Genomic DNA, 19,142 nt, shown 5'->3' with positions numbered 1-19,142 from the left:
TGCTTTCTTCCCTCCAGGGGCTTTCCTTCCCCGCCGAGCGTTTGTAGGGCGCGACCCCTTCGCTGCCCCCTCCCCCGGGGGGTGAATGAATCGTAAAGGAACTATGACGCCCGTCGTTTCTGGGAGACCCGGGGACCGCTGTGCCCACCTGTCTTGGGTTTGGGGCAGTGTTTTTTGATGTTTGCCACTATTAGGGTTCACTTCAGCACTTACCACTAATACTATAGAAAAGAAAATGCTTAACTTAAGCAACTGGAACCTAGTTGATTTAGTATCAAGGATTTTTGTTTTCCTTTTTTTTTTTTTTTTTTCTTGTATCGTGTACTTGGAAAAGGGTGTGTGTTGTCTAGAGGTGGAAGGAACCTAGAAACTTTTTTTCTCAGTTGCCATTTATAGTGACTGCTGTGCTAGCGTCCTTCCATCGTAGTGCCTATTGCCATTCTTTCCAAAAACAATCAGTCATCCTGGGATGAGATTGATGTCTTATGGATGTTTAAAAAGCGCTTGTTGAAGTATTAGCACAATGCATACAGCAACCTTTCCAATGTTGGTGGCTTCCTCTAAGCAGGTGATTTTCAACCTTTTTCATCTCGTGGCACACACAGACTAATTGCTAAAATCCCGCGGCACACCAAAAGAGACATTTTTTGCCAATCTGACCAGAAAAATAGGTATAGCTTTGCTTCGTTCACGCCAGGCGGCTATTGTTGTGTTGGCTGTTGTCATATTTTTTTTTTAAACGATCTAAAGCAGTGGTTCTCAACCTTCCTAATGCCGCGACCTTTTAATACAGTTCCTCATGTTGTGGTGACCCCCAATTTCATTGTTACAAATTGAACGTAATTAAAGCATAGTGATTAATCACAAAAACAATATGTAATTATATATGCGTTTTCCCGTGGTCTTAGGCGACCCCTGTGAAAGGGTCATTCGACCCCCAAAGGGGTCGTGACCCACAGGTTGAGAACCGCTGAAAAAGAGGCCAGTGCCCCTGACTAAGTAGTCAGGTATTGCACGTTTTAAAATACTTTGTGGCACACCTTTCGAAAAGCCAGGCCCTTCCTCCAGGCCTTGACAATCACCTGTGCATTCTAGCCGTGTTTCTTGTACAGACTCCCTACCATACGGGTAGATTGGCTGCACCCTAGTACCCAGTTTGTTGTTACTGATCTTACCGCTCACCACTTGTGTGTAGTAATGATGTTGATACGTTTTACCATTGACAGACTATAAGGATGAACCAGATATGTACCCTTCACCGGGAATCGAACCCGAGACCCTTCGGGGCTCCGGCAGACGCTCTGACTGCTGACATGCTGGCCATCCTGGTTTTCATAGTGGCTGTACCAGTTTACATTCCCACAAGCAATGAATGAGGGTTCCTTTTTCCCCACAACCTCTCCAGCAGCACTTGTTATTTATCTGTCTTGTTGATAATAGCCATGGTAACAGTTGTACGGTGGTATGTCATTGTAGTTTTGATTTGCAAGTTTCCTTCTTCCCCATGTGGCTTTCCAATGTTCCCAGCACCCTTTATGGAAGAGACTTTCTTCTCTCCATGGTGTGTTTTTGGCTCCTTTGTCAAAACTCATTTGCCCATATGCATCTGGCTGTATGTTGGGACTCTCAGTTCGTTTCCATTGGTCTGTGTGTCTGTTTTTCTGCCAATACCATGCTGTTTTGATAACCGTAGCTCTGTAGTATAATTTGAAGTCAAGTAGTGTGATTACCTCCAGCTTCAATCTTTTTTCTCAGGATTGCTTTGGATATTCAGTGAAATCTTTTGTGGTTCCATACTAATCTGATAATTTTTGTTCTATTTCTTTAAAAAATTACATTGGGATTTTGATGGGGATTGCATTAAATATATATATTGCTTTGGGTAACATGGGCATTTTGATGGGGATTGCATTAAATATGTATATTGCTTTGGGTAACGTGGCTGAGGTCTATACGCACTAGATGCCAGTGGATTGATTCTTCCAATCCATGAATGCAGAATATCTTTCCATTTCATTGTGTCCTTTCATTTTCTCTTAATACTGATTTGTAGTGTTTAGTATATAGGTCCTTCACATCCTTTGTTAAGATTATTCCTAGGTATTTTCTTTTGGTTGCAATTGCAGAAGGAATTGTTCTTTTCATTTTCTGACGTTTCATTGTTAGTATATAGGAAAGCATTGGATTTTTGTACATTGATTTTGTGTCTTGCAATTTGTTTATTTGTTAAACTATTTGTTTATTGTTTCTAATAGTTCTTGGGTGGAATCTTTAAGGTTTTCTATATACAGAATCATTTCATCTGCAAAAAGTGACACTTTTGCTTCTTTCTTCCCAATGTGAAAGCCTTTTATTGCTTATTCTTGCCTGATGGCTCTGGCTAGGACTGTGTTGAATAGGAGTGTTGAGAGTGGGGATCCTTGTCGTGATTTTAGAGGAGAAGCTTTCAGTTTTCCACCATTGAGTGTGATACTGGCTGAGGGTTTGTCATATATGGTCCTTACTATCTCGAGGTACTTTCTTTCTATACCCATTTTATTGATTGTTTTAATCATAAATGGTTTTTATATATTACCAAATGCTTTTTCTATATTTATTGATGGGATTATATTGTTTTTATCCCTTGTTTTGTTAATGTGGTATATTAGAATGTGTCATAGAATCTTGATATATTAGCTTCTAATCTTTTATAAGAAAAATATTCTTTTTGGTAAAAGTGATGCATACTAATTATAAAGAAATCATAATTTGCAAAGATTAAAGTTAAGAAGGTCACCTCTAATCCTACCATCTAGAGATGCTATTAATATTAGGGTAGGCAACATTGTCAAGATCTATTTTATGTATATGTACGTGTATAGAATAATGGTTAGGTGGTTAGAAGGTAGGAGTGACTGAAAGATATTTGGTTGCCATTAGAAAGAATTTCCTAAGACGATCCTTATTGTTTAAGGATCTAAAATTAAGCAGATCCTTAAAAAATATTAAGAGGTTGGTATTATTGTGACATTCTTGCTTCAGTTTTAGGTGGCATATATTTACCTTTGATCATAAAGCAATTTTCAACAAATTTCAAAGAGTTGAACTTTTTTAGAGTATTTTCTTTCACCATAGTGCAATTAAGCTAGTAATCAGTAACTAAAAGATAAATTTTAAAAATTGTCATTCTCTAAATAGCAAGAGAAGAAATTAGCATAGAAGTTGTAAAATACCAGTATTTTGGACTGAATTATTAAAACACAGTATCAAAACTTACTGGAACCAGTTTTGACGGGAATCTATTGCTTTAGATTATATATATAAAGTCTCTGCTTTTGGTAATGTGGAGTAAATTCTAACTCCCCTTTTCCATTATGCCACAATAATCCTATCTCAGGGAAAGTCTTATGCATTCCTCTTTCTGTTAAATATTTATTGAATACCCACTGTATGTCAGGCATATTGGGTACTAGGTATATAGCGGGGTTTCTCAAGCTGACAGTATTAACATTTGAGAGTACACAATTTCTTTGTTGTTTGATGATGACTGTCGTGTACATTGTTTAGCACATAATGTTTAACAGCATCCATGGTCTGTACCCTCTAGATCAGTGATGGCAAACCTGTGACATGCGTGTCAGAGGTGACACATGAAATCATTTTTTTGGTTGATTTTTCTTTGTTAGATGACATTTAAATATATAAAATAAATATCAAAAATATAAATCTTTGTTTTACTATGGTTGCAAATATCAAAAAATTTCTATATGTGACACGGCACCAGAGTTAACTTAGGGTTTTTCAAAATGCTGACACGCCGAGCTCAAAAGGTTCGCCATCACTGCTCTAGATGCCAGTGGCACTCCTCCAATTATAAACAAAAATGTGTCTCAGTGTCCTCACTTGTGAAGTGGGGGTAAAAATTACATCTACTTTGAGAGTTGATGAATTATATAATAAACTAGAGGCCCAGTGCATGAATTCATGCATGGGTGGGATCCGGCCAGCCTGGTCCCAATCGGGGTGGATCGGGGCCAGGCCTATAGAGAGGAGGAGATGGTGGGAGGTTGGCCGGCCGGCCCCCCACATTCGGCTGGATCAGGGCCAGGCTGGCTGTGGGGAGGAGCCACGGGCAATTGGCTGGTGGGCCACCCCCCCCCGGATTGGGGGGTGAGGCTGGCCGTGGGGAGGGTCTGTGTGTGGTGGGTGTTCCAGTCGCTGGCTTTTTATATATATAGATAGATGTGAAGTACTTAGAACAGTGCCTGGCATATACTTGGCACTTGATAAATGTTAGCTGTTATTTTATTAAACTAGGGGCCCGGTGCACAAAATTCATGTACTGGAGGGGGGGGGCGGGTGTTCCTCAGCCCAGCCTGTCTCCTCTCACATACTGGGAGCCCTCAGGGGATGTCCTAGTGATGAATTAGGCCCGCTCCCTGCTCCCTTTGGGGATAGGGCCTAAGCCGCAGCCTGGCCTCCCTTTGTGGGAGGTGACCGGGTTGATCAGGAGAAGGCACCAGCCCCATGACCCCGCTGCTGCAGCCACTGCCAGTCACCGCAGCCAGTAAGGTTTTTTCATCAACATGGATTCCAGTCCCTTCACCATGAAAAAATGACAACTTTCTTTAGGCATTTTCAAGATGTGTCTTTCATATAATAATAATTTATTATTTTTTTATCCTCACCCAAGGATATGTTTCCATTGATTTTCAGAGAATGTGGAAGAGAAAGGGAAAGAGAGAGAAACATCTAAGTGAGAGGAACACTTTGATTGGTTGCCTCCTGCATGAGCCCTGACCTGGACCCCGACCAGGGAGGAGCCTGCAACCTAGGTACATGCCCTTGGTCAGAATTGAACTCAGACCCCTCTGGTGCTTCTGGGGCCTGCCTGCGGCCCAGGATGCTGGCTTGCGTTGGTGGCTGCGCTGTCCCGCCCTGCCTGTAGTATGCAAATTCGCTGCCATCTTTGTTGACGGTTAATTTGCATATCGTGCTGATTAGCCCATGGGAGGTGTAGCGAAGGTATGGTCAATTACCATGTTTGTCTATTATTAGATAGGATAAGTAAAAATATAGTACAGGATCTTTTATAACTTTGAGTACTTTTAGTTTGTTTCAAACTTAAAACTGAAAAGTTGGTATATTGCGCTGAAGTGCACTCCATGGCGAACTCTTGACAACGATAGAACAATTGCAGGCTTTGTTGTGATTAAATGTTTAATGAACTCTTGGGATATTATGAAACACAGATTGAAAAACTGCTGTTAGGCAAAGTAAGTGTAGACTGATGGTTACTCCTAAGTCGATTAAGGAAGGATATATTTTAGTTAAAAGTAATCTGTATTTTACTTTGCTTAAAAAGTTTATAAATTACAAAATGTGGAAAGTGTTTTTTACTTCCTCTGTTGTTTATGAGCTAGCAGAAATTTTTATTTAAAACTTTAACATAGAGGGGATAGATGGTGATGGAAAAATAAAAGTAAAAAAAACTATTTAAAAATATTTCTAATGTTTTCTCATAAGAAAATAAAATTTAAGTATATACCAGCCATTTTGCATTCCCACCATGAATGAAGAAGAATACCTCTTTTTCTATAACCAAACAGTGTAATCAAACTTTTGAATTTTTACCAGTCTGATAGGTGAGAAATGGTATTCATGTAGTTCAAATGTGCATTTTTCTAATTATGAGTTAGATTGAACACACTTTTATATGCTTAAAGGCCATTTTTATGTCCTCTTATGAATTCTCTGGTCATATCTTTTGCCTGTTTTTACATCTGAGAGTTTTCATCTTCCCCACCACCCCCCTCAGTCTCAGTGTTTAAGTTTTTCAAATACTTAGCACTAATTTTTTAGACTTTTATATACTCGAGGCCCGGTACATGAAATTCATGCATGGGTAGGGTCCGTAGGCCTGGCCGGTGATCAGTGCCAATTGGGGTCTTCTGGCTACCGGCCGGGGCCTTCCTTCATTCAGCGCCACCCCCTGGTGGTCAGTGCATGTCATAGCGAGTGATCAAAATCCCATTCTCTGGGTCAAACTCCTGAGGGGATACTTTGCATATTAGCCTTTTATATATATAGATAGATAAACAGATAGATAGAGTCTTCAAATCAGTTTAGATGTGTTGAAGGAAGTGACACATATTTTAGTTTTTTATAACTTCCTTCCTGCTGATAGTTACTTATGTTTTGAATTTATTTCCAATTATTGTATTGCATATTGGTCAGTTCCTACAACAAGCAGGGAGGAAGTACATTTTCTTTTTTTGACAGTTGATTATATTTTAGAGCATAGAATCCCAGGGAACAAGCTGTATTACTAGTGAATCTCATACATATCAGCCCATTGAGCTCTATTTAGCAATCTTTGACATTATTCTGAAAGGAACATACATTTAATAGGGTTTTGTCTCTCTTTTTTTTTTTTATTTCTTTTTTTTTTCAGATACTGGCCAAAAGAAGAGCCTAGACAAAAAAGATGGGAGACGAATGTCTTTTCAGAAACCTAAAGGGACTATTGAGTATACTGTAAGTTGTTTGCATTTTAAAAAGCTGATTTATCTCTGCATTAGTCTTAATTAAAATATTCTTTGTCCTCTCAGTGTTAAATCTTGACTGTTTTCTACGAATCATTAAAATTGAACCAATTATCAAAACCTTAAATCAGCGGTTCTCAACCTTCTGGCCCTTTAAATACAGTTCCTCATGTTGTGACCCAACCATAAAATTATTTTCGTTGCTACTTCATAACTGTAATGTTGCTACTGTTATGAATCGTAATCGTAATGTAAATATCTAATATGCAGATATTTAGGCGACCATCCTGTGAAAGGGTCGTTCGACCACCAAAGGGGTCGCGACCCACAGATTGAGAACCGTTGCCTTAAATCAATTTAAGTATTTTAAAAAGGTTAGGAACTAGATAACTTAGCATAGAATATTTACTGTCTAAAAAAATTTCTTCTTAAAGCATATTACAAACTTAAACTGAGTGTGTTTGTACCTTCTCTGTATGCTTGAGAAATTTAGAAAATAAGTTCAAATAGGAATATATTGGGTAATGTAATTTGATATATTCATTAGTGTTTATTAAGGCATAAGATTATAGGCATGAAGTATACGATATTATCTACACAGGTAACCATGTAGTTGTGCAGAATTGTTAACGTTTAGTTGATTTTGAATTCAGGAGTTTACCACTCTTTGTTTTGGTGATTCAATAAAACTTGTATTATCTGTAGCAAAGTTAAATTCAAATTAAGAGCCATTATTTTGGAGGGAAGGTTAATTTTAAGTTTAAATTATTTTTTTCTTAATTTTATAAATGACCTTTGGGATATAATCAAGTATTGACCAGAAAAGTTATGAAACATCCTCTAGCAGGTCTTTGATTAATTAGTCTGTTAGTCTTTTTTTAATTTCTTAATCCTTTATTTTATGTCAAATCCTAAATAAAAGAAACAACTGTAATTCTAAAACTAAGGTATTTTGTCTTATAATCTATTCTTATTATAATTTTTTAAATATTCATAAAACACATTTATATCAAATTTAAAACATAATTTTTGTATTGAGGAAAATACATATCCCTATATGTTTTTAAAAATTGTTAATATCACAGTGTACTCTCAAAATTTGTTTATTCTAAAATATTTATGATCTAGCTTAAATGCATTTCCAAATCACCTACATATAGTATAAACTTGTCTTGTACTTTAGATAGCTTTAAAGTTAAAAAATATGCATATGTATACATATATACACATATGTGCACAGACACATAATGTTTTGTTTAGAGAGAGAAGGAGGAGATGGAAAGAGAGAAACATCAATGTGAGAGTGAAACATTGATTGGCTGCTCCTGCAAAGAAATAGTATATAGCCCTAACCGGTTTGGCTCGGTGGGTAGAGCGTTGGCCTACGGACTGAAAGATCCCAGGTTCGATTCTGGCCAAGGGCATGTACCTTGGTTGCGGGCACATCCCCAGTAGGAGGTGTGCAGGAGGCAGCTGATTGATGTTCCTCTCTCATTGATGTTTCTAGCTTTCTATCCCTCTCCCTTCCGCTCTGTGAAAAATCAATAAAATATATTTTTTTTAAAAAGAAAAGAAATAGTATATAATAAAAATCACTTGTTTGTGTTTAGTAAATTATATTATCTGTTTTCAAATTTTTCAAGTAGAGGCTCACATGTAATTATGATCTATAATGATAAAGCATATACTCTATATAATAGGTTGAAATCATTTGCTAAAATGAACTGAATTTTTCAAGTTATCCTATCTTCAAAGATGGAAATACCACTTGTTAATCAAATGTAAGATTGATCCGTAAACGTATTAATGATCACTAAACCTCATAGTTTCAGTTTTTCTGTTTTAAGGGGTTAAAATAATGTATGTTTTCTTTTAAACAGGTTGAATCAAGGGATTCCTTGAATAGTATAGCCCTGAAATTTGATACAACACCAAACGAACTTGTTCAGTTAAATAAGTTATTCTCCCGAGCAGTTGTTACTGGACAGGTAGGTTTTTTTCTATGCATTTGTGTTTAGAAGCATTAAGTACCAAGACGGATAGTATTCATTGCAACATAGCTAATAATATAGAAAATTTAAGAATAATAATTTTATGCGTGCTTTGAACAAATCAGATTGGCTACAGAAGAGAAAATTAACTGTCACTTATGTCCAAATGATTTTTTTCTTAATACATATACAAAATAATTTTGATTTGTCTTTTAAATTTAGTTTTAAAGAGCTTTTTAAAATATCCAAAGCAATACATGATAAAAAAAATTCAGACATTTTTAAAGGTTAAGTTATCCTAACTCAGATACCTAGTTTCTTTTTAAAGAAGCAACCACAGTTACTTATTTGTGTCCCCTTCCAGAAATATTCTAGCCCTTTAAAAATGCTTAGTTAGTTAGTTAGTTAATTCTTACCCAAGGATATTTTCTCATTGATTTTTAGAGAGAGTGGAAGGGAGGGAATGAGGGAATGAGGGAGAGAGAGAGAGAGAGAGAGAGAGAGAGAGAGAGAGAGAGAGAGAGAGAGAGAGAGAAGGGATAGAGGGGGGAGAGAGAGAGAGATAGAGATATGTGAGAAAAATACACCGATTAGTTGCCTTCTGAACGTGCCCACACCCAGGCTGGATCGAACCTGCAATTCAGGTACATGCTCTTGACCTATAATTGAACCCTCAACCCTTAGGTGCACAGGCAGGTGCTCTAAACCCTGAGTCACATTTGACAGGACTTCTAACCTTATTTTTTTTATTTGACTTTGACTTTGGAAAATACTTTATATAAGCACAGTACAATCTCAGATTCTTTTATGTCTGGAGTTGCGCTGTATTTATATACTTTAACTAGACAGTGTAAGCTTTCGACTATTTTTACTGTTTTGCTATGCCCACTGTAGGGAACACTCTTGTACATATCTTTTTTTCTTTATATACGGAGATTTCTATAAAGTCCTTGAAGTAAAATTGCTGTAATAAAGAATATGTGCATTTAAAATTTTGCTAGCTACTGAAAAGAGGAACTCCCATAGGGAGTTTCCCCACCCTATTCCTGATAGTATGTACGTATTATCAAACTTTTCTTAATTGAATTTAAATATGTGTTTTTTCATTTTATTACAATTATTATGGTGAAAACATTCTTTTAATCTGAAGATTTTTATTCTATTTGTTGCTAAAGGTCATTAATGGTACTTGCTAATAAAACATGATCTGCTTGTTAATATTTCAGTTTGTGTGAATGTTTTCTTTTCTTCCAGGTTTTATATGTTCCTGATCCTGACTATGTTTCCAGTGTGGAGAGCTCTCCATCGCTAAGCCCGATAAGTCCCCTGTCACCAACATCGTCTGAGGCTGAATTTGATAAGGCCACTGTAAGTGTCCCTACTTTTCAAAGATAGCTGTGAATGCATCTCACTGTACATGTATATATCACCATGTTTTTTAAATCCTACTTTGACTATTGTAGAATAAAATTTTTCTTTTTCTTTTTTACTTAAATTTGTAGATCCCAGTTTTTAAAGTGAAACATTCTTACTAAACCAGGCAGCATAAATCAATTTACTGTTGGTGGTATTGGTCCAAGGATAGTTACCAATTCACTCTTAAAAATACCATGTAATAATTTCACTAAGGAAGTTTTACCTAACAAACATTAGAATATCATGATAGGAAGTCCATGTTCAATTTGATTATTATTTCACTTTCTATGAATATTTATATAGTACTTAGAACTCTTGAGTTCTTGACATACTACCTTTAAAAAATAATTTATTATCATCTTAGTCGTTCTTCTGAGAATTAATTCTAAGTAATTAATAGTGGATTAATTTAGAATTTTTAAGGAATGAATGTTTTATGTAAGTTATTTTACAAATGAATTTCAAGGAACCAAAACTGTTAGGGCTTTGGCCAGTGACTTCAGCTGTGAAAGAATTCACAACTGAGAGGAGATAGATGCAGAGAGGAAGTTTATTTTACTTTCCCGGGAAGGGCTGGTCCATTGCTAACCAGTACTAGGGCAAGAAGTAAAGCGGTGGCTCCCCCTTTTAAAGCCTTGGCTGCAATTGCTAGGTAACAAGGAAGGGAGGAGGATTTGGGGGATCAGGGGGGTTATCTTTGAAAAGTTAGTTTGCTTATTTTAGTCTGGGCAGATGTCAGAGGGAGGTGTCTTCATTAGCATCTTCACAAGCCTATAAAACATCCTTAGAGCAAAAGTTACAAGAGTTTGAAAAGGGGGCAGCTTTTTTTGAAACTCTCTGGCATCTATTTCCCTGGAGTCATGAAAACCACAGGGAGGAGGGGTATGCAAGGTTGTAGCCTTGAAAGTAGCTTATCTTGTCTTGCAGTTTGAAAAGAGGTGCTGTTTGAATCAAAGGAGCTAACAATCTTGGTGTCTTATTACCAGGCCCTTCTCATAAATTCTGGAAGGCTAAAGCAAGGAAAAAGAGGCCTTTTTCTTGCCCTCACACTCACACAAATTTTGAATAAAATGTCTCTGAAAGGAATTACATTTTTGTGACTTTCTATGTAAATTGATACTAATTAGAATTTCCCATTTTCATAATGACCTAATGATTATGTTTCTACTAGCGGCCCAGTGCACGAGATTCATGCACTGGGGAGGCGGGGGGCGGGGAGGGGGAGTGTCCCTCAGCCTGGCCTGTGCCCTCTTGCAGTCCAAGACCCCTCAGGGGATGTCTGCCTGCTGGCTAAACCGGCAGTCAGACACCCCTCTCGCAGTCAGGGGCTCTCGCAGTCCGGGACCCCTCGCTCCTTACCACCTGCCGGCAGCGGAGGCAGGAGAGGCTCCCACCACCACTGCTGCACTCCCCAGCTGTGAGCCCGGCTTCTGGCTAAGCTGCGCTTCCCCTGTGGGAGCGCACTGACCACCAGGGGGCAGCTCCTGCATTGAGTGTCTGCCCCCTGGTGGTCAGTGTGTGTCATAGCGACCGGTAGTTCTGCCGTTAGGTCAATTTGCATATTATGCTTTTATTACATAGGCCATAAATGGTTCTCCTCTCCCTCCATTAAATGGCTAGACCAGGGGTCCTCAAACTACAGCCCACGGGCCACATGCAGATACAAATATTGTATTTGTTTCCATTTTGTTTTTTTACTTCAAAATATGATATGTGCAGTGTGCATAGGAATTTGTTCATAGTTTTTTTTTAAAACTATAGTCCGGCCCTCCAACGGTCTGAGAGACAGTGAACTGGCCCCCTGTTTAAAAAGTTTGAGGACCCCTGGGCTAGACTCATGAGAGAATCTTCTCTGTTGATCTGCTGACTTTAGGAGACACCGGTTTCTTCTCTGCTCCACTTTGCACTGTAAGTTTAGGATGCCAAATGGCATACTAGTAATAAAACAAAAAGTATTCATTTTAATTTGCCAAAGGAGCTTCAGAAAGCATTCAAGTGAGCTTCAGAATCACTGCATTAAGAATCAGAATCTATAAACAACAGTTGGGTGTGAGTGACTATGAGGTAAAAGTTATATTCTCTAAGAAGTGCCTGTGGTTTCCAGAGGGAAGGGGATGGAGTAGTAAAGGGTAAAGGGGTCCAAATGTATGGTAATAGAAGATGATTTAACTTTGGGTGGTGGGCACACAATGTAATATACAGATCTTGCATCATAGAAATGTACACATAAAACCTATATGATCTTATAAACCAATGTCACCCCAGTAAAGTTAATTTAAAAAATATATAAACAATAGTTAAAAACAGCAACCTAGAAACACTGATACTTTGGATAATGTACATGTATATAAGTTTTAATGAGGTCTGATTAAGATTCCTCTGCACAACTTTGATCTTTATTTAAAAGAAATATACTCTCCAGTGCTATACGTTGAACATTTGCCAAGCTAATCTCATGTATTATTTTTGATAGGATTACATTGACAAATTGGGATTGCTATAGATACTGAGTTGTAGAATTTGAGACTTTGAGGGAATCTCAGAGATCATGTTGTTCAATGAAATATATATTCATTTAAGAAAAGCATTTGACAGTGTACTTGATTATAGTTTTGGTGAATAATACTGTTAACTAGTAGATAATGTCAACTGGATTTGGGGATATCAAAATTTGTTGATAGCTTTGTTCCCACTTGTAAGGAGCCTTTCAATGGCTCTGCATTGACTTTTTCTCCTTCACACATTTATCTTTTATTTAGAAGATATTTGAAAGGGAAGGTATGTGGTATTGAACTCAACCTCACTAGTTCACATGTTGGCAACATGGGTTTGTATCTCAGCTTCGTTTTACTCAATGGGCAAGTTACAGAAATTAGCTAATCATAAGTTTCCCTAAAAATTAAGGGAATAACAATAAAGAAACATTTTTTAAAAAGCCCAAACCCATAGGGTTTCCAGGTACTTGATTGTGGTCAAGAAAGGACAAACGGGGCTTCTAGGCTGCCTACAATGTGCTGTTGTTTGACCTGGTGCTGATACTAATCCATTTATCTGTACACGTATGTTTTATGTACTTTTCTGCATATGTGTTATATTTGACAATAAAAAAGCCTTACAAAATTGAAAAAAATTAAGGTAATAGTATATACCTTATATGAGTGATTTGAAAATTAAATGAAATGGTCCATATAATACACTTAAATATAATAACTATTCATAAATATCCATTAATATTATTAATATCCCTTATTTAATTATTTAACTTAAATTAACAGGCTGAGTGTAATGTCATTAATTTGCATCATAAAATGCAAAGGTTGAGAATTTTATTACTAGAGATGAGTAATTGAACAGGGTCATTCAACCGTTAAACATAATTCTAGTTGATCAGATAGGATAATCCTTACCTATTCCACCTCTTGGAGGGCAGAACAGAACATGATGACTGGAGTTTGCATGATCCGTGATTAAGGTTACTGCGTGGTCAGGTGTTGCAACACCCCGATTGCTACGCCCTGATTGCTCCTATCTGGTTCTTCCTGACCATCTTCCCTTTATACTTGTGCTGCTAGTTAGAATCTGTTGGTTGGGTTTTAGCGTAATTGGTAAACTTAGCCACTTTGTTATCATAGTATGGCATCCCACAGCGTTCTTTTCAGTTGGGAATTTTCTGTATTTGCTGTTTGGGTTGGGAGCAGCAGGTTTTAGTTTGTCAGCTTTTCTGATTTAAGTGTCTCACTAATATGAAAGGGTCTGTCTTGAGCTGATTCAATTGGCAGGGAATCTCTGGTCTTTTCCGGAAGTATTTGTCGCCAGTAAATCTTATATCTAAGCTCCAAATTTTTATTATTAATATTTTTTTAAAACTTTCAGAAACTTGAATGAGCAAGAATCATTTTGTGTATCTTCAAATTTTCTATAAAATGATTCTTAATGTTGACCATACTTGGTGTCACAATGGTCTTTTGTCAAACTTCTATCTCATTCAGGCAAGAAAGGCTACTTGCTCAGGGGGGACTTGCCTGGTGTTTGGAGCTCCCACCCTGAAAAAAACACAATTCAATATTTAAAACCCATAATTCAATATTTTAAAAATATAGTATATTAAATACAGATGTTTTTCAGTATTCTGCACTTGTCTGTCCTTCTTTCATAAAATACCTGTTAAATATCTGCGCAAGTTCTAGAGATTCAACCCTACATTTTAGGAGGAGTATAATGAAGTTTAGAAAAGAAGTATGAAAATTCTGTCCTCATATAGGTTTAAGGATCCATTTATTAGAGTAGAAAGAGTTATGTTAAAATGGATAGCTCTTTTCAATATCTTAAAGACTGTGAGATAGAAAAAGAGGCAGGCTTGATTATTTCAAAAGACCAGATCAGAACTATTAGATATTAGTAACAAAGTGGCAGTTTTTAGCTTAAAACTCTGAAGAACCTTGCTACTGCTATGAAAAGTATTCAATAAGGCATTGTACACTTATTCATAAGGTATGAAATACCTCTGAGGAGGTGTTTGAAACAAAGATCAAAAGGCATCTGTCTACTCTTCCTACATTGTACAGAAAATAGAACTTTGGGGGGAACCATCAGTTAGTTCTAAGGGGTCAGTGAACCTGGATATAAATATTTTTAGTGAAATCTTAACATTTTAAAAAATTAGTACTATAAACAGCAAACTATAGTGTAGCAATGGGCATACCTGTGACTTTGTCCCCACTAGAACTCACAGATATTTTCAGATCACTTTAGAATTGTTGTATATGTCATAAAATGTTGTTTATTGCCATCTACTTGAAAATTATAATTATCAGTCACCACTAGTTCTTACGTTAATAAAGAAGCATATATATTATTACATCTTCAATTAAAAAAATGTTTGATTGTGTTTCACTGTAATTGTTTTTCTTGGTAAACCTCTATTTTAAGTATTAAAACATTTTGAGAAGGTTCAGAGGCTTCACTGAGAGAATGCTTCATGGCACCAGAAAAGAAAAAGAACTTATGGCTAATTGATACAATGTAGAATGGTATTGATAAATTCTTTGTAGCTTGAGATTTTATTTTTTTAAAAATATTTGTTTTGATTTCAGAGATGAAGGGAGAGGGAGAGAAAGATAGAAACATCAATGATGACAGAGAATCATTGATCGGCTGCCTCCTGCACGCTCCACACCGGGGATTGAGCCTGCGACCTGGGCATGTGCCCTGACTGGGAATTGAACCGTGACTTTCTGTTTTGTAGGTGGATGCTCAACCACTGAACCAAGCTGGCTGAGCGTAGCTTGAAATTTTAAAGGCTCTTTCAGTGTATGGGTTCTGCTAAATTCCTAGGTATCACAAACAACCACTCTATTTTTCCTGTGCTCCCAACACCTAAGGGATATAGTAAATTGTCTTATCAGGACCAGCAATTTAATTCAGGAGCAACTGAATGTGTGTGTGTGTGTGTGTGGGTGTGGGTGTGTTCGCGTATGCACGCACACATGTATGTGCATGGTATATTTATATGTGTGGAGTTGGGAATACAAGAAATGTAGTTTGTCAGTTAATTCAAAATTCTCCTAATGGGGGAGAAACTAAGATGGCGGCATAGATAAACACCGGGAAATTGTCACCTCACACAACAATTGAAGAATGCCGCAAGGGTCAGAGCAAACATCGTCCAGAACAACAGGAAGGCTGGCTGAGTGTAATTTCTACAACTAGAAGAAAAGAGGGGCACGCTTAGAGCCAGAGGAGCTGCAGAGGTGAAGTGCAGAGGTACGGCGGCGGCTCGCGCGCGCGGAAAGGGGGTGGCGCCTGAGGACGCGGCTGTCTATTTGAATCACAAGCTCCCGACTGCTCTGAACTCCGGTTCCAGCGGGTCTCTGGGGACCCAGGGCTCATATGGGGAGAGGCTGGTCTGTCAGGCGGCAGCGGGCGAACTTGAGGGCGGCTTTCCCTCAGAGGTGCTTGCAGCCGTTACCGGGACACTGAGATGCGCGGCTCCTGGCGCGGAGAATCACCTTAGCTGCTTTCACCGCCCTTTGACTCCCTGAGACCCCGCCCCACCCAGGCTGCGGCAGAGGCTTTTGCATGTGAATGTACCTAACTACAGCCCAGCCAGGCAGACCCAGAACTTCCAAGAGAAGGCCCAAGGCCCCGCAGCGGCTTGCATTGCTTCACAGCTGAGCCTCTTCGTGGCTCCTGCTGTGTGGCCTCAGGCAGGGGCTGAATTAGCACCTCCTTAGATCCAGGAGCCACTGCACCCAGTGGTCAGAGGGGGACCATTCTCCCACTTCAGACACAGCTGATTCCCACAGCCAATTGGCCTGGAGGTCAATTCCTCCCAGTGATCCTACAACAACCAAGGCACCAAGAGTGTCTACCCCAGGTAACTGGGGAGGCTGAGCCACTGGGCCCTACAGGACACCTGGCGCGCAGGGCCACTCTATCAACACAGGGAAGCAGCCAAAATGCGGAGACAAAGAAAAAGGTCACAAATGGCAGAAACGGAGGAAAGCAAACGACTGGATATAGAGTTCAAGGCCACGTTTATAAGGTTTTTCAAGAATTTTATGGAAACCGCCGATAAATTTAATGAATCCCTCAAGGAGTATAGTGAGACCATGGAGGACATGAAAAAGGACCAACTAGAAATTAAGCATACACTGACTGAAATAAAGAATAATTTACAGAGATCCAACAGCAGACAAGAGGATCCCAAGAATCAAGTCAAAGATTTGAAATACAAAGAAACAGAAAATACCCAACCGAAAAAGAAAAAAGAAAAGAGATCCAAAAAATATGAAGATAGTGTAAGGAACCTCTGGGACAACTTCAAGCGTACCAACATCAGAATTATAGGGGTACCAGAAGGAGAGAGAGGGCAAGATATTGAAAACCTTTTTGAAGAAATAATGACAGAAAACTTCCCCTACCTGGTGAAAGAAATGGACTTACAAGTCCAGGAAGCGCAGAGAACCCCAAACAAAAGGAATCCAAAGAGGACCACACCAAGACACATCATAATTAAAATGCCAAGAGCAAAAGATAAAGAGAGAATCTTAAAAGCAGCAAGAGAAAGACAGTCAGTTACCTACAAGGGAGTACCCATTCGACTGTCAGCTGATTTCTCAACAGAAACCATGCAGGCCAGAAGAGAGTGGCAAGAAATATTCAAAGAGATGACTAGCAAGAACCTGCAACCAAGATTACTTTATCCAGCAAAGCTATCATTCAGAATGGAAGGTCAGATAAAGAGCTTCACGGATAAGAAAAAGCTAAAGGAGTTCATCACCACCAAACCAGCATTATATGAAATGCTGAAAGGTATTCTTTAAGAAGAGGAAGAAGAAAAAGGAACTCTTACCATTTGCCACAGCATGGATGGAACTGGAGAGCAGATAAATACCACAGGATCTCACTCATTTGTGGAATATAATGAACAACATAAACTGATGAACAAGGACTGATCCAGAGACGGAGAGGCATTGATTGGACTGTCGGGCCTTGGAGGGAAGGTAGGGGAGGGTGGGGGCAAGGGGGAAAGATCAACCAAAGGACTTATATGCAAGCATATAGGCCTAACCAATTGACACGGACAACGGGGGGGTGAGGGGATGAGCGGGGGGGGGGGGGGTAGAGGGTACACATATGTAATATCTTAATCAATAAAAAATATTAAAAAAAAAATTCTCCTAATGATTCATATTTCTATATCCCCCATTCAAAAACTATTGAAAATGTAAGTATAAGCTGTGTTAAAAATCTTTAATGAATGTGAAAACAGTGCCATTCTTACCTATATTTTTTACATAAGAACATTTTGGGCTGACCTCCAGAATGTGATGAGAAGGAAGAACACTTATTGAGGGAAGCTATTCATTTGGCTTTAATAATGTGCTTATTTTTATTTAGTTCTCTGAAGTGCCTTTTTTTTTTTCTTTTCTTTTTTTAAGAATCCTGATGCAGTGTACCCGAAAGAAACAACTCCCTTGTCTACATTTACTGGTATTCGACCTGCACGAGTTGTATCTTCAACTTCTGAAGAGGAAGAAGCATTTACTGAGAAGTTTCTAAAAATTAATTGCAAATATGTTACCAGAGGCAAGGTAACAAATAGTACCTTAAATCACCAACATCAGCAAATGCTTGAATATTTTTTAAAATATTAGTGGAACTACTAGTTTGAGTTAGTGTGGATTCTGCTCATAACAATCTGGTAATCTGTTGCAAATCATTAAAGGCAATGGCATACATAAACGTACTACAAAAAGCTGGTATAAAATGACTATTTGTGGGCACTCTTGAAGTGCCAATCCTTGCAGAGTTAGTATGATACCCAAATAGGAAGATAACTGCTATTCATTGAGTACCTACTATATGCCAGAAATTGTTTTGGTGTTTTATTTTAATTATTTTATCAACTAAAAATAGGTGGTCCTATTCCTTCTTCACAGGAAAAAATATATATATCAGAAAAGGTTAATGAATCTAAGGATTCTCTGTCATGGCCAGAATTCAAACTGAGTTTGAATCTCTGTTTATGTACCACACCTTGCTGCTTTACACAGCAAAGAATATCGTGTCTGCAGAAGCAATATGGTAAAGTAACACAGAGTTGGAAAATAAACTCCAGGTATTGCTTAGCAAGTAACTATGATACCAACTTAAAAAATTATGACTGCCTAATAATCAAAATTAATAAATTATGAATACTTGAAATACAGGTGTTCAGTTCTATAAATTTCTTCCTACATACTGTTTTAACTGGACCTACATTCTCAATATGTTGTATTTTTATTTTCATTCAGTTAGTAATATTTTCTCTTTATTTCTTCTTTGACCCATGGAATATTAGAGTGTTTAATTTGTAAACATTTGGGGATTTAAAAAAATATCTTTTGTTTTTGAGTTCTGATGTTATTCCATGTAGTTAGATAACATACTACTTTTTGAAGACTTAATTTAAGACTTATTTTATGGTCCAGAACGTGGTATGTCTTGCACTTGAAAACAATGTGTATCTGCTCCTATTGGGAGGACTATTCTATGAATGTCAATTAATTCAAGTTAAGTGATAGTGTTGTTCTTTTGCATCCCCTTTGATTTTCTGTCTATTCTATCAATTATTGACAAGAGGATGTTGAAATACCTCATGGTAATTGTGTGTTTTCTATCTCTCCTTTCGTTTCTGTTTTTGTTTTGTGTATTTTGAAACTTTGCC

The 19,142-nt window shown here is 37.9% G+C and overlaps 1 protein-coding gene and 1 non-coding gene across 14 annotated transcripts in view; both read left to right on the top strand.

The window, feature by feature from the left end:
- OXR1 (oxidation resistance 1) overlaps window positions 1-19,142 on the top strand; it is a 338,860-nt gene that overhangs the window by 254,923 nt on the left and 64,795 nt on the right. For 10 of the 13 annotated variants that reach the window (XR_009449529.1, XM_059671926.1, XM_059671916.1 and 7 more), the window contains 4 exons: window positions 6,434-6,516; window positions 8,405-8,512; window positions 9,770-9,883; window positions 17,875-18,027. Coding sequence is in view for 12 of the 13 variants with exons in the window: in XM_059671926.1 (XP_059527909.1) it covers window positions 6,434-6,516; window positions 8,405-8,512; window positions 9,770-9,883; window positions 17,875-18,027 (458 nt within the window). In the remaining variant the exon portion in view is untranslated. The remainder of the gene's footprint in view (window positions 1-6,433; window positions 6,517-8,404; window positions 8,513-9,769; window positions 9,884-17,874; window positions 18,028-19,142) is intronic. The other 3 variants (XM_059671919.1, XM_059671927.1, XM_059671924.1) reach the window with 1 other exon arrangement.
- On the top strand, window positions 13,316-13,451 carry LOC132220249 (U8 small nucleolar RNA). The gene has a single exon (XR_009449747.1). It is a non-coding gene; the product is annotated as a U8 small nucleolar RNA (small nucleolar RNA).

This window comes from Myotis daubentonii, chromosome 17 (assembly GCF_963259705.1).
Source record: "Myotis daubentonii chromosome 17, mMyoDau2.1, whole genome shotgun sequence".
Classification (NCBI taxonomy): Eukaryota; Metazoa; Chordata; class Mammalia; order Chiroptera; family Vespertilionidae; genus Myotis; species Myotis daubentonii.
The sequence above is the reverse complement of the archived record's forward strand: the minus strand, read 5'-3'. Positions and strand labels throughout refer to the sequence as shown.